The following is a 13,991-nucleotide window of genomic DNA, read 5'->3' as shown; positions in this document are numbered from 1 at the left end:
TATCTTTGCCGTTCGTTCCCTGCTGACCGGCGAAATCTTCAAATTTTGCCGTCGACATTTGTGCTGCAGTTGCCGAAGAAGTCTTCCGCTGCGGTTTCGTACGTACGTTGAGCTGCTGCGCAAGAAACATTTGAATTCCTTTTAATTTCTTTTGTTTTGTTTATTTAGTAATTAGGTTATATAGTTTGGGTCAATTTTATTAAACAAATAAAAATGGGCTAATTAAAGGATGACAACTAAAATGTAACTCTTGGGCCTAAAATTAAAACTAAAATCTAAACCTTAATCATGCCCAATAATTATTATAAAATATTTATTATAACTAATCAACTATTTATTTTAAAAATGTTAAAATAAAGTAAAATGACAATTAATAAATATAAATATACTAAAAAAACCTACTTAAATTAAAGTGTAAAAATATTCTTGTCAGTTGGACATGCCAATTCAATTCCACGAAATGGCCTCCACCTATTCGAGCATAGGATTAATCCTCCTCCATCTTGTTTTTCTTAGTTGGCTTTGCCACTGTTTTGGTTGTAACAATGTACAGTATGTACTAGATGTTTTGATCTGGGTCGGGGCATGCCTCGCTCCCTCGAGAATATACATTTACATTTCCTCGAAAGAAAAAAAAATGCAAGCTTGATCAACCACCATATTGGCCGTAGTAGATTTATGGTTCCATATCTTATCATTGTGAGCTTTCCATAACCGCCAACAGATCATAATAAGATGGCAAAGGGCCGTGTCACCAAGAGAGTTGAAACAAGAGTCAATCCACTCCTGCAAAGACATGTTGCTCCCATAGTTGATACCCCCTAAGAGGTCCCAACATTCTTTTGCAAAATTAAAGCACAGTTCGCAAACAAGTGGGCACTTTCTTAGCATTACAGAGTTGGCATATAAGAGAAAGAGTTGTTAGGAATCCAATTATCCAAAGTTCACCCCACACCTTAATAGAAATCTCATTCCCAACCCTCCATCTACACCCCATCTTTAACGATGTTTCTGGACTCAAGTATACTTCTCCAAATGAAAGAAGGCCGAGTTCCTACCCAAAAAGAGGCATACACAAAAGAGTTCCTCAGATAATATCTGGATTTAAAGAGATTAGCAATAAGGGAATTAGGTTGTTGAATCAATCTCCAAGCTTGCTTGGCTAACATAGAGATATTAAAGTCATGAAATTTTCTAAATCTCATTCCACCCCACTTCTTAGGGACATAAAGAGCCTCCCAACTCTTCCATCTAATACCCTTACTTCTTTCACCCTCACGGCCCCACCAATACCCATTCATTTCCCTCTCAATCTATCTAGTGGTGTCAAAAGGTAAGAGGAATACACTCATGACATAAGTAGGGAGAGCTTGACAAACATTCTTAATGGGGATCTGTCTCCCAACCCCGGATAGAAACTTGCTATTCTAGGTTCTAATTCTGGCAAGAACCCTATTTCCTCCCCTCCAAGAGAATTTTATAAGTAATAATGGATGTAAACTCCCACAAAGCCCACTTTTCTTGTCTTTTCCTTTTGGAGAAGTGATTAATATCAAAGATCACCATAACATTGTTTGTGATAATTAAATTTTTCTTCTCTCTAAGAGAATTTTAAGTTAAAAAAGTGTTAATGAGAAAAAAATAAAAATACCGTGGATGCATGTATTTCATGTAGCAACATGTATTTTACAATTTACACTGTAAAAAAGCATGTAGTTACTGTAGAAACGTTAGAAAATAAGAGTTAATTCCAGCAATGGTCCTTTGACTATTGTGATTTTTCAAAATTGGTCCTCGTCTTTTAATTTGGACGAAACAAACCCTTGACTATCAGATTTGTTCCACCATTGGTCCTTCCGTTAACCAACAGTTAAATAGACGTTAGTGAAGGGCTAAAATAGTGATTTCCTATGCTAGGTTTCTTCTTCCTGATATTGGTTGAGTATATGTAAAACTCCATTGTTTCTATTACACGCCAGTACGCCACGACCGCCCCCGGCGCCGGAGGAAATGCCTGAGGGTGGTGGGAGAGTGATCAAGAAGTTCAAGGGGAACAAAAGGTCGTTCGCAGAAGTTGTTTCGGACCACCCGAGGTTTGCGAATGAGAACATGGAGATGGAAAACGATGTAGACTGGCTCGCCGACAAGATCGAAGTGGAACCTGATTGTGAGGAAGACAACACAAACGTGGTTGATGGAATCCCTGTTGTCAAGCTGACACAAGCATGGCGTAAAGAGCTGGAGGAAAAAATAGTTGTTTGGGTTAGATTACCAAGGCTCTTGAATTGGTTGAATATTTTCGCGAAGATGTGATTAAATTGATACTCGAACGCAATGAGACGCCCCTAAACCTAGATAAAACCATTGCGGGTGTAGAACGGGGAAAATACGCCAGGGTAGCCGTGGAAATTGATGTCTCCAAGCCTCTTGTCTCTATGGTGATGATTAGGCGAAGGATTCAGAGAGTGGAGTTTGAAGGCTTGCACGTTATTTGCTTTGCTTGCAGGGAAGTTAGTCATCAATTGGCTAATTGCCCAAAAGCCAAGAAGGATCATGAGAAATAGAAGGTGCAGGAAGAAGATGGACTACCAGGACTGTGGAAATCAAGCTTGCGTAAACAATTATACAACACGCCCAAAATGTCAACTCTGAGTCTCTTCACCAATGTCCCCGTCGACGCGGTGGTAGCTTCAGACATTCTCAAAGACGCCACCAAAGCGGTCGCAAAAATCATAGGGAAACCCGAGTCCGTAAGCCCCATTTCTATTTATTTTGGTCCAATTTAGTTCTAGCATTGAAGCTGTGTGATTGTAGATTGAGAGCTAGGTGTTCGACGAATTTCCTCAAAGAATAATTGGTTTTCTTTTTTGCAGTATGTGATGATTGTGCTGAACGGAAGCGTGCCCATCGCGTTTGCCGGCACCGAAGTCCCTGCTGCATACGGGGAGTTAATGTCCATCGGCGGACTCGTCTACCCACCACGACTGACGACACCCTGCTCCTAAGCTGAAAAATCCAAACATAATTTTATACTCTAAGAAGAAGAAGAAGAAACAAAGGACAATTTTACCCCTAATCTTAACGTCTAAATAACACAAATGTGACGGAAGGACCAATGGTGGAACAAATTTGATAGTCAAGAGTTTATTTCGTTCAAATTAAAAGACGAGGACCAATTTTGAAAAGAAATTAGTGGCAAATTGAGTGAAATTTTTGCGCAGCTCCATTACTCTGCCCAAACCCTATTATAGCCACCAGGTAACCACCTCCTGTCCTCTTCCATTCATAACTCAAAACCCCTAAAACCCTGAGCCGATAAGCTTAGTTATTTCGCTCTGGGTCCTATTGAATCCGGGCAGCAAGAAAGATTGAAGCTTTCTCCAGTGTTTGAAAATTCACTTGTTAATTTTACAATTTAACGAGTATTTATAGTGTGTAGCTCTTGAAGTGAGGCTATTAATTGGAGATTGCTGAGATAAAGAGCTAATGGGCACGTCCCATTTTTCCATAATATATTGCCATGTACTCTGTTCAGTCTGTTGTTCTTCTTGGTCAAAAGATCATCCAGAGCTTCCCTCGTTTTAGCAGTTTTTCGAGTTTTTTGTGTACTCAAACGTTTAACAGCGATGATGTCTTAAACGGGTTAGGAAGCTTTGAGGAGGAGTATTTGAAAGAAAGCTGGAAATTTCCGAATTTTGATTATAACTTTGAAGAGAGTTCAAAATACTCTGATCAGTCACTCGGTTTCATGGGAGGTCATGGCTTTCCTGAAGGAAATTCCCAACAGAAATTTTCCACCAGGAGCAATTTCATTAATGATGCAAAAAGTGATGCTCGGCGGATTCTTGAAGTTGTTTATCAAGATGGTCCAGGGTTTGATACAAAAGCAGCTTTAGATGATTTGCAAGTTAGGCTTTCTGGCCTTCTAGTGAGGGAGGTTCTTGTAGGGATACTGAAAACCTTAAATTATGCAGATAAGAGTAGGTGTGCCAAGATGGGGTACAAGTTCTTTTTATGGTCAGGTCAGCATGAGAACTACAAGCACACAGCAAATTCATACCATTTACTCATGAAGATTTTTGCAGAGTCAGAGGAATTCAAAGCCATGTGGAGATTAGTTGATGAGATGATTGAGAAAGGTTACTCAGTTACTGCTCGGACTTTTAACATATTGATATGTACTTGTGGTGAGGCAGGATTAGCTAGAAAAGTAGTTGAGAAGTTTATTAAGACAAAGATATTTAATTATAGGCCGTTCAAGCTTTCATTTAATTCAATTTTACATTCCCTTTTGACTGTAAAACAGTACAGGTTGATTGAGTGGGTGTATCAGCAGATGCTGGATGAAGGCCATTCACCTGATATGCTAACATATAATATCCTCCTGTGTGCAAAGTACAGGCTGGGAAAACTGGATCAATTTCACAGATTGCTTGATGAAATGGGAAGAAATGGCTTTTCACCTGATTTTCATACCTTCAATATACTACTTCATGTCCTTGGTAAATGGGACAAACCACTAGCAGCTCTTAATCTTTTGAATCACATGAATGAAGTTGGTTATGATCCTGGCATTCTTCATTTCACGACTTTGATTGATGGGCTCAGTCGAGCAGGCAACTTGGAGGCATGCAAATATTTTTTTGACAGGATGATACAAGGGATTGTGCCTGATGTGGTGTGCTATACGGTAATGATAACTGGATATGTCACGGCTGGTGAACTTGATAAAGCCAAGGGATTATTTTCTGATATGGTTAACAAGGGGCAGCTGCCAAATGCATTTACCTACAACTCCATAATCCGTGGGCTTTGTATGTCGAGGAAATTTGAGGAGGCTTGTTTGATATTGAAAGAAATGGAATCAAAGGGTTGTAATCCAAATTTTCTTGTGTATAGTACACTAGTGAAAAACTTGCAGCATGCTGGAAAGCTCTTCGAAGCTGATCGAGTGGTGAGATATATGGTGGAAAAGGGGTGCTATATTCCGCTTGTATCAAAAATCAGAAAATATAAAAGATGTTGAAGGGATACAATCCACCAACTTTTAGGCAGAATGAAATTGTTATTTGGATATGGGGAATGGATTTTGTTCTCTATTTTCTCATACTAAGCAATGGATCCGAATCAATTATCTGGAATCTCAAATCCATTCTGCACTCTTTCCTACACACCAAGTGAATCCATTGTGTAGGTTTATCATTTATGTAAGTGTTTATCCAATTACTGTCCTGTGTACTCTTTAAGTATTGATCTACCATATACAAAAACTTTTTTCTGTGAGACAATATCAATCACAACTATGAACTTCTCATCAATGCAAATTGTGAAAAAATTGCAACACGTCCATTCACAAAATGACAATTTGTAAGATTTGTGGTAGTCACAGTATGGCACATGACAGCATCATTTTCTCCACATTGTTGGTGGTGTGGTTGGGTGTTGAGACTGCTGCCTTAGGGGACTCTTGATTGGTTTCTGCGACGGTCCTTACATGTATGATGCCAAATGCAAATACTTGTGCCTTTATCTAAATACTGTTCATTTGTAACTAGGATTTTTACTGTCAAAGAAAGTTTATCACAGGTTACCAAAGTGTAAAGTTGACATGTCTTGAATGATTAATGTGGTTGGACTCTGTTCCTGGATTTCCCATTGGTTTAAAGAAAGGAATTTGAAGCACTAGCAACACATAACAGTAGAGAAGAATGACATCTTGAATGTAACTTCTTGTGTTCAAGAAAAGCTTTGTTCCTTGAAGTAGTCAATTTTATAGAGAGACAACTTTATTCATCTTGTCTCGAAATTCTTTTGTTTTTGTTCAATCTTCTTGTCCTATGATGTTCTAAGTAAACCACATTGGGAGCCAAGGAGGTGGGTAGGGGATTTGAACTTCTTACATATAGGTTTTTGCTACCTTAGTTCACTGTGTTTGTTTTTGCAGTGTCAATGTGATATATTGATGTTGAAATATTAAATATATCTGCCTTGGGCAGTCCACATCTTTGACTTCTTGGGCATACTTCTTGAGCAGTGCAGTGTAGTGTCTACCTAGAGCAGTGTAGTTTTATTATGTCTCTTGTGTGTATATATATTAGTGTGTATATCTGAAATAATAGAGAGTAGAGAGTAGAAACATCTTGTAATCTTTGTATAGATCAGAAATATAAATCAGAAACTTTTCTTTCAGTTCTGAACATCAGTTTTCTGCATTTTTTTCTGGTCTGAAACATCAGTTTTCTACATGGTATCAGAGCTCAAGTTCTGAAACCTGAAAGTCTTGAAAAATCTCCATTTTCTGCTCTGAAAACCTCATTTTCTGCTCTGCAAGTCTCCATTTCTGCAGCAGAAAATCTCCATTTCTGCCCAGAATATTAGTCCTAAATCAATTTCAGTTCTGATATCCCAGAAAATCTCCATTTCTACCCAGAATATCAGTCCTAAATCCATTCCAGTTCTGATAATCATCCTTCACCAAATCTCTACAGCAGATTTTTTGTTTTGTCATCCCTCACCAAAAAATCTGCAGCAGCTATGTCTAAACTTGATGAAATCCTTCCAGCAGATTCTTTACCTTTGGATTATTCATCCAATTCATCACATCCTTCTCACTCGGCTGTCACAAATCATCCCAACCTTCCTCAAGCCCTCAATGTGGCTACAACATCTGAAGCATCACCCAATGAAGTCGGTCCGTGCTCAAAAATTCAACTTGAGGCACTGCAGAAGATATTTGGGCAGCTATCTGCTGCAAAACAACCAATTCCACCTTCAGCCAAAGCACATGGTAGTATGATAAGTCATCAAGGTAACACCTCTCATGCATTTGCTGCAAATTCCAACAACACAAGTCCTTGGATTGTGGATTCTGGGGCATCAGACCATATGTCAGGTGATCTAAAGGTTTTCCATACATTCAAACCGTGTATTTATCCCACCACGGTCAGAATTGCTGATGGATCCCTCTCCAGTGTGATAGGAATAGGATCAGTCAGACTAACTAATGAACTTCTCCTTTCATCCGTTCTCTTTGTTCCTAAACTAAACTGCAACCTACTCTCCATCAGCAAACTCACTACGGACATGAATTGTGTGACTAAATTCTATCCTAATCATTGTGAATTTCAGGTTGTGGGCTCAGGGAAGGTGATTGGCAGTGCTGAAGTTTGTGGTGGTCTCTATATTCTCAAAAACACTCATGAAAATAAACAAGTTCCCAAGTCAGGTTATGCTTTCAATTCTGGTTTCAATTCTGTTTCTGTTTCTGTTTCCAATGAGAGTCTAGTCATGTTGTGGCATTTTCGTCTTGGACATCCAAATTTTATTTATCTTGAAAAATTGTTTCCTAGTTTATTTACCAGTAAAAAGCCCAACCTTTTTCATTGCGAAGTATGTCAACTCGCAAAACATACTCGAAGCATTTATCCAAGTAACCCTTACAAACCTTCTCAACCATTTTCATTAATTCATAGTGACATTTGGGGACCTTCAAGGGTGAAAAATGTTAATGGTTCTAGATGGTTTGTATCCTTTATTGATGACCACACTAGACTCACATGGACATTCCTCATGAAAGAAAAATCTGAAACTGCATCAATCTTTAAAGTTTTTCATTCCATGATTCAAAATCAGTTCAAACAAAAAGTTCAAGTCTTGAAAACTGATAATGGGAAAGAATATTTCAACTCAATTCTTGGTTCATACTTGTTAGATCAAGGAATTGTCCATATTAGTTCCTGTGTCGACACCCCTCAACAAAATGGGGTGGCTGAAAGAAAAAATAGGCACCTCCTTGAAGTATCTCGATCCATCATGTTTTCAAATCATGTGCCTAAACATTTTTGGGGGGAAGCTGTTCTTACTGCCACTTATCTCATAAACCGTATGCCTAGTCGTGTTTTAAAGTTCAAAACACCACGAACTCTGTTCCTACAAGCATTCCCTCATCACTCAGTTTTTTCTTCAGAATTGCCACTTAAAATCTTTGGTTGTACTGCGTTTGTCCATATCTATGATCACAAAAGAACAAAACTTGACCCCAAATCACACAAATGCATCTTCATTGGGTACTCTAGTACTCGAAAGGGGTACAAATGTTACTCCCCATCCACAAAAAGAGTTTATCATACTCTGGATGTCACCTTTTTTGAACACCAATCATTCTTTCCCAAATCTGGTATTCAGGGGGAGAATTCGAGGGAATACCAACTCTGGGAAACACTTCAGGACAACCAGGCTACCTCTTTTTTCCCTAATGTCCCATCATACCAGCATCAAACCACTCTAACACAACCAAATTTATCACCTCCATCATCTGGTTTTCCTTTGCCTTTTCAATCAGATGCGACTCCAGAAAACATGGTCTGTCAACCACCATCCTCTCTCCCTACAATCAACCCACCTTCACCTCTAATCAACCACCCATCCTCAGAAAACACGCTACCAAATTCACCTCCTCAAGCACCACTTGAAGAAAGAAACAAAGAACTTCGTGTTTATAGAAGGAGAAAATTTGAAAATATAGAGGCCAACATACAAAGCAAGGACTGTTCAAGCACACATCCGAGCTCACTTGACCTTGAAAATCATGAAGGTAAGGACCCCATGACCAATGCGTTTGTACCTACTACCATTGATAATATTGATTTGCCTATTGCTCATCGAAAGGGTACTAGAACATGCACTAGTCATCCTATAGAAAGGTATGTTGCCTATGGGAAATTAACTCCTATGTATCGAGCTTTTGTCTCTTCTCTTGATCTTGTCCAGATTCCCACAAACATCTATGAGGCACTAAGAGATCCCAAATGGAAGGTTGCTATCGATGAGGAAATCAATGCTCTTGAGAAAAATGGCACATGGGTTCTTGTTGACTTACCTCAAGGAAAACATGCAGTTGGATGTAAGTGGATTTTCACTATCAAGTACAATCCAAATGGGAGCATCAATAGATTCAAGGCTCGGTTGGTTGCTAAGGGGTTCACTCAATCATATGGTGTTGACTATCAGGAGACCTTTGCGCCTGTTGCCAAACTCAATACAGTAAGAGTTTTGTTATCACTTGCTGTAAATTGTGATTGGCCTTTATATCAATTGGATGTAAAAAATGCATTCTTAAATGGAGAATTGGAAGAAGAAGTCTATATGGAAATTCCACCAGGTTTTGAGAAGAACTCTAGCGGAAGATTGGTATGCAAACTAAAAAAGGCTCTCTATGGCTTGAAACAATCACCTCGGGCATGGTTTGATAGGTTTGCAAAGTCAATTGTAAAAATTGGATACACCCAGTGCCAAGCTGATCATACCTTGTTTGTGAAATTCTCTTCAACAGGAAAATTAGCGATTCTTATTGTCTATGTGGATGACATAATCCTAACTGGAGATGATTCAAGTGAGATTTCAAATCTCAAGAGATTTCTTGCATCAGAATTTGAGATCAAAGACTTAGGACCCCTCAAATACTTTCTTGGAATGGAGGTAGCTCGATCTAAAGAAGGGATTGTTGTATCTCAAAGGAAGTATATCTTAGATCTTCTAAATGAGACTGGAATGCTTGGGAGTAAGCCAGCAGATACTCCAATGGATCCTAACTTAAAGACAAACCGGAGTGGGGAACCAACTCCAGTGGAGAGGGGGAGTTATCAAAGATTAGTGGGAAAACTAATTTATCTCTCCCATACTAGGCCAGATATTGCTTTCCCTGTTAGTATTGTAAGTCAACATATGCACAACCCCAATGAGGAGCATTTGGAAGCAGTTTATCGTATTCTGAGGTACCTCAAAATGACACCAGGTCTTGGGTTACACTTCAGAAAACATGACAATCGAGACCTAGAAGTCTACACGGATTCTAGTTGGGCTGGAGAGTTGACTGATAGGCGATCAGTTAGTGGTTACTGTACCTATGTATGGGGAAATCTGGTCACTTGGCGTAGCAAAAAAACAGTCAGTGGTCTCTCGGAGCAGTGCTGAATCAGAATATCGTGCACTGGCATTAGGTATATGTGAAGGGATGTGGATTAAAAGGTTGTTGAATGAATTGAAAATTGAGGTTCCTAGATCCTTCAAAATGCACAGTGATAGTCAAGCTGCCATCAGCATTGCTAAGAACCCAGTTCATCACGATAGAACAAAGCATGTTGAAATAGACAGGCATTTCATTTATGAGAAGATGAATTCAAGAACCATTGAACTCAACTACATTCATACAAAGAAACAAATTGCTGACATATTCACAAAGGCTCTACCTAGGACAAGATTTGAAGAATTCAATTCCAAGCTGGGTTTGTATAATATATACAACTCAGCTTGAGGGGGAGTGTTGAAATATTAAATATATCTGCCTTGGGCAGTCCACATCTTTGACTTCTTGGGCAGACTTCTTGAGCAGTGCAGTGTAGTGTCTACCTAGAGCAGTGTAGTTTTATTATGTCTCTTGTGTGTATATATATTAGTGTGTATATCTGAAATAATAGAGAGTAGAGAGTAGAAACATCTTGTAATCTTTGTATAGATCAGAAATATAAATCAGAAACTTTTCTTTCAGTTCTGAACATCAGTTTTCTGCATTTTTTTCTGGTCTGAAACATCAGTTTTCTACAATTGATTGTAGTTGTGATACCATAATTGATCCTGTGATGTTTCTTCACTGAGTGATAAAGTGATGGATGCTTTCTTTTTCCAAATTTTGGCATACTATTGCTGTTATACTGTTTGAACTGGCTTTTGGATTCTTGCTAGTTGCTATCCACTCCAGCATCTGTTCATGTTAAAAAACCTTGCTTCCTCAGATACTTGTGTGATAGTGAGGATTTAAAAGTAAGTGCAGGTAGATGCTGCCTGAACTTGAACATTTCAATATAGAAAAAAAAAGGGGAAATCTTTCTGCTCTATAGTACTTTGATTCTCTGGCCAATTCAGAGCATATCTATAAACTGTGAAAGTATATGTTGAATTAAGAGCTAACATTCTAGTGGTTCCATATGTTTTTCTCTTATGCTTTTTTGGTTAATGCTTGTGCCTGTTCATGTGTGTATTCTCTTTGTATATTTTTGAAAGCAAAGACCCATCTGAATTTGCACTCTATTCTTGGTTTCCACCAATTGAATATTTCTTTCCTCAACTTATTTTCAGCAAACTTTGCAGTATGTTTTGGTGACTAAAAGTTGGCATTTTTTAATTTGAAATGTTAACAAATTCTGCAGGTGGAGAGCACAAACACGGATAATGTTAGGTACTTCACTATGCCCTGCTATTGTTATCCAATACATTGTAATGATGAAAACGAGAGAGTAGAAAATTTGTTTCTAATGTTGGTTCTATCCAGGAAAATATTATATACTCCGTATTTGTTATATTATATAGTAGCATTTGGATATATAGGTTCTGGGAGGTTCTAGCACACTGTATGGCATCACTCTGTTACCAAAGACATTTCTGAAAGCCCATGGAGGCAAGGACTATTAAATGAAGTGAAAAGGTGGACTGAGACTTTTTTAATTCTCTTATTAAATGCCTCTATGACATGCTAGAATTCCACAGGTGTACCTTATACAACAATGAACACTATACTCATCTATTATAAAAGCAAGATTATCTTCTTTAGAAATCAAAGTCCAAATGGCGTTCTCTTTGGTGTTGGTTATAAATAAAAAGGAATAATAATGTACATTTTGTTGTGTTCATGCACACATATTACTGACTAGAAGTTCCTCAAAAGCATTGGCTAGTGTGTTGTGTGCCTGTGTATGCTGACACTCTTGGCCTCTTGTGCATTGTATGCTGACACTCTTGGCCTCTTGTAGTCTTGTGCATAGAAGCTTTACCAGGGAGAATATTTGCAGAGTATACAAGTAAGAATTGCTGACCTCAGATTATTCTCTAGGTATCATTTTCATGCAATTTGGATTTTAATATATAATGCTTCAATCTCCAGTAGATGACAGATGCTTGAAATGTGAAATGATATATGAGAATGCTGCCATGTGTCCTCCATCACCTTCTGCTTTGGTTACTTAATTGGACTTTGATGAGGTGTGTGATGAGATAAAGAACTGGTGATCAAAACCTCTTTATTTTATTTTGCTTGTTATTCAGGTGCATCAAAGATAAACCATGATGTTATTTAGTTGGCATATACTCTACTCAATTTGCGGATTGCAATGTTATTTTACATTGTTTTGGTTGATGAAACAGAAATATTGGTGTGGTGTTCCCAGAAAGGAATGGATGAAGTATGGTCACTTCTGCTCTTCTTTCTTCTCTTCCTCTTTCTTTTCTTCCTTTTTCTCTTCCTCTTTCTTTTCTTCCTTTTTCTCTTCATCTTTCTTCTCTTCTTTCTTCTCTTCCTTGGCTGGCCCCACTGAGATTATGTCAACTTTTGCTACTTTCTTCAATTTTTTCACCACTGCAACAGCATCCATCTCTCCTATTATTGTCAGTTTCTGCTCTTTGAGATCAGCAGCAATTGAATCCACTCCTGTTCTTATAAAATTTTGGAAACAGATAAATGTTTACTTTCTTGACACAATTCCCCCCTTGTTTTCTCCCCCAGGAACAATAATGGAAGGTTGAAGATGTGGCACTGCTGTAAGATTCAAATTGAGAGAGAAAGAGAGAGAGAGAGAGCATACCATATATATCAGCAGCCGCTTCAATGGCTTTCTGCTTTGTCTTGTCATCAGTCATAGTGAGCACCTTAAGCACCACTTTCTGCAGCATGAATTAATAGCAAAAGAAAAAATTAAAAAAGACTGAGAAAGGAATTCTAAAAACATTGTGTATATGGCTGGTATATTGAAAAACTCTACCCTGTACCTGAGCCATTTGAGTATTTGAGAAGTCGAGGACGGACTTGTGGGCGATACAAAAAATAAATGAATGAAGAATCTTTCTTGATATATAGGTGATGTCATACAACGTGGTTTTGCATTTGGTGGAGGGGGACCCAAAGGATAGGATGCGTCATTTTGAGTGGTACTGAAGAGTGAAGACATATTGAACACGAGAGTAATTTTCTTGTGGATTTTACATTTATCTCTTTCCGCCTCTAACTTTAGAAAGACAACCATATTAAGCGTTATACTATATATATACTCTCAATTCTTAATTTCTTATTCTCCATTTTTACTCACTAATAATTTTTTTTCATGTGGGTTTTAATAGAAGTGTTAGCATAAAGATTTTGAGTGTGTGAGTAAAAGTTGAGAATAGATTATGAAAGTTCACGTAGTATTTTCCTAATCGTAAACCAGATAATTTTTAACTCAATAAGGGACTAAATATTTAAACACCTAAATAGATTTATGTACGGTTGATGATGATGGAAAGTGATGGGGGGAGTAAGAGTAAAGCCATACCACTAAATAAAACTTTTATTATTTAGCGACAGTGTGCATTGCCTTTCAAGCCTAAGCTACGTTAGATTTGATCATCTGGATACAATCTTTTGGTGGTAAGGTTCAGTATATGAATTCCAGTGGGGGCTAAAAAAGATTAAAGTGGAAAACCCATGCCAGTTGGCTGCAGCATGGAATTGGACACGTACCTTTGTCGGAAACCGGCAAAGAGAGAGGCCTTTATAAATAATGACCTTTTCCTTTTCTTTTCCCAAGATTGTCTTATGGCATGCAATCGCCAATTCGCAAACAAGATAGCTTTCTTCAAAAGCACCTCGCCCTTTATTTAAAGGTAGTAGTAGTAGAAGATTGAATTAATATCACCACTAGGCACTAGCCAGCTAAGTTAGAGGGTCAACCCCAACAAGATCGAACAACACATTTGAACAATAGAATGCTAGCTGTGTATCTAAAATTAATGTAATCTTGTACTGTAATAATTCCTACTTGTATTTGAAAAAAGAAAAAGAAGTAAACACTTTGGCATTTTAAAAACAAAATTATATCTTTAATTTTTTTAAAAAAAAAAAAATCAACAAAATTAGCTCAATCAATCATCATAACTAAAAAAAAAAAAAAAAAAAAAAAAAAAAA

At 37.9% G+C, this 13,991-nt stretch overlaps 2 protein-coding genes across 4 annotated transcripts; one reads left to right on the top strand and one right to left on the bottom strand.

The window, feature by feature from the left end:
- Nucleotides 1–3,023: 3,023 nt before the first annotated feature.
- Nucleotides 3,024–13,132, top strand: LOC116012348 (pentatricopeptide repeat-containing protein At3g60050-like). 3 transcript variants are annotated; one of them, XM_031251867.1, is made up of 5 exons: nucleotides 3,024–5,207; nucleotides 11,205–11,233; nucleotides 11,383–11,852; nucleotides 11,936–12,033; nucleotides 12,554–13,132. In XM_031251867.1, exon 1 carries the CDS (start codon nucleotides 3,521–3,523, stop codon nucleotides 5,024–5,026), a length of 1,506 nt encoding a protein of 501 aa, XP_031107727.1. In that variant the 5' UTR covers nucleotides 3,024–3,520; the 3' UTR covers nucleotides 5,027–5,207; nucleotides 11,205–11,233; nucleotides 11,383–11,852; nucleotides 11,936–12,033; nucleotides 12,554–13,132. The 3 variants fall into 3 exon arrangements, with proteins under 3 accessions (XP_031107727.1, XP_031107726.1, XP_031107725.1); XM_031251866.1 differs by having other exon boundaries at nucleotides 11,205–11,852; nucleotides 11,939–12,033; XM_031251865.1 differs by having other exon boundaries at nucleotides 11,205–11,852.
- On the bottom strand, nucleotides 12,058–12,889 carry LOC116012349 (heavy metal-associated isoprenylated plant protein 39-like). Its single transcript, XM_031251868.1, has 3 exons — nucleotides 12,817–12,889; nucleotides 12,633–12,711; nucleotides 12,058–12,478 (listed from the first exon to the last, which is right to left on the bottom strand). The coding sequence occupies exons 1-3, from the start codon at nucleotides 12,823–12,825 to the stop codon at nucleotides 12,240–12,242; spliced, it is 327 nt and encodes a 108-aa protein (XP_031107728.1). The 5' UTR covers nucleotides 12,826–12,889; the 3' UTR covers nucleotides 12,058–12,239.
- Nucleotides 13,133–13,991: the final 859 nt, after the last annotated feature.

Source organism: Ipomoea triloba, chromosome 3, assembly GCF_003576645.1.
Source record: "Ipomoea triloba cultivar NCNSP0323 chromosome 3, ASM357664v1".
Classification (NCBI taxonomy): domain Eukaryota; kingdom Viridiplantae; phylum Streptophyta; class Magnoliopsida; order Solanales; family Convolvulaceae; genus Ipomoea; species Ipomoea triloba.
This window is presented reverse-complemented; position numbering and strand designations above follow the sequence as displayed.